Source organism: Dipodomys ordii, unplaced genomic scaffold, assembly GCF_000151885.1.
Source record: "Dipodomys ordii isolate 6190 unplaced genomic scaffold, Dord_2.0 Scaffold55, whole genome shotgun sequence".
Taxonomy (NCBI): Eukaryota; Metazoa; Chordata; class Mammalia; order Rodentia; family Heteromyidae; genus Dipodomys; species Dipodomys ordii.
Genome location: NW_012267271.1, coordinates 149,855 through 151,278, shown reverse-complemented (window position 1 = coordinate 151,278; position 1,424 = coordinate 149,855). Strand labels below are relative to the sequence as shown.

Sequence of the window (1,424 nt, the reverse complement as noted above, 5' to 3'; positions counted from 1 at the left end):
TTCTCTCGTCTATGATATTCCATAATTTTGTTCTTTCTTTCTTTTTTGTTAGTCGTGGGGCTTGAATTCTGGGCCTGGGCGCTGTCCCTGTGCTCTTCAGTTCAAGGCAAGCACTCTACCACTTGAGCCACAGCATTATTTCCCATTTTCTAGTGGTTTATTGGAGATAAGAGTCTCATGGACTTTTCTGCCTGGGCTGGCTTTGAACCATGATCCTCATATCTCAGACTCCTGAGTAGCTAAGATTACAGGTGTGAGCCACCAGTGCCTGGCTTAACTTTGTTCTTTCTATGAGTGAAATCTGTCCCTTAGCTTTTTCAAACCTGTCTTCATATCTTTGTTCCTCAGGCTGTATATGAAGGGGTTCAGCATAGGAGTCACTACTGTGTACATGACGGTGGCAACGCGGTCCTTCACCACCGAGTACATGGACAGAGGCCGGAAATACACATAGATGACACTGCCATAGAACAGACTCACCACAGTGAGGTGGGAGCCGCAGGTGGAGAAGGCTTTCCACTTCCCAGCCGCCGAGGGGATCCTCAGCACCGTGATGATGATCCTCAGGTAGGAGAAGAGGATGCACAGGAAGGGGGTCACAATGACCGCCAGGGTCTCAGTCATGACGACAAGCTGGCTGGAGGAGGTGTCAGAGCAGGACAGCTTTAGCACGGGCTGGGTGTCACAGAAGAAATGCTTAATGACATGGGAGGCACAGAAAGAGAGGCGAGACATGAGGAGCACCCGGAACAGGGCGTGCAAGTGGGAGATGGCGCAAGAACCCAGCAGCATGAGGAGGCAGCGCCGTGGGCTCATAGCCACATCGTAGTGGAGGGGGTTGCAGATGGCCACCAGGCGGTCAATGGCCATGGAGGCCAGCAGGTAGCTGTCAGTGTTCGCTAAAGCCATGAAGAAGTACATCTGCACTAGGCATCCCACATAGGAGATAGCCTTGGTCTCTGAGAGCAGATTCACCAGCATCTTGGGCACAATGACCGTTGTGAAGCAGATGTCCATGAAGGACAGATTGCTCAGGAAGAAGTACATGGGGGTGTGGAGTCTGGAGTCAGAATGTATGGCCAGGATGATGAGCACATTCCCCAGCACGGTGACGAGGTACATGATGAGGAAGATGGCAAAGAGGGGTTTCTGCAAGTGTGGGTTGGAAGAGAGGCCCAGGAGGATGAAGCCCGCGGTGCTGCTGCTGTGGTTCTTTGACTCCATGGCTGTGGATAGGCTTTGTAATTGGACATGTGAAGGAAACACTGATCACGGCGACCTCTTTCTGTATTGCATGCCTATAAGAGAAGCCCATTGCTATGTGTTAGAACTCAGAAAAAATGTTCAGTTTAAGAAAGTATAAAACTGGGCTGGGAAGGTGGCTCAGTGGTAGAGCACTTGCCTTTCATGCATGAGGCCCTGGG

The 1,424-nt window shown here is 51.1% G+C and overlaps 1 protein-coding gene across 1 annotated transcript; it reads right to left on the bottom strand.

Moving 5' to 3' along the window:
* Positions 1 to 288: 288 nt before the first annotated feature.
* Positions 289 to 1,224, bottom strand: LOC105989364 (olfactory receptor 1L4). The gene has a single exon (XM_013021355.1). It carries the CDS (start codon positions 1,222 to 1,224, stop codon positions 289 to 291), a length of 936 nt encoding a protein of 311 aa, XP_012876809.1.
* Positions 1,225 to 1,424: the final 200 nt, after the last annotated feature.

Coding starts and splice junctions, on each gene's coding strand:
- LOC105989364 (XM_013021355.1), bottom strand. CDS start 1,224: ATGGAGTCAAAGAACCACAGCAGCAGCACCGCGGGCTTCATCCTCCTG.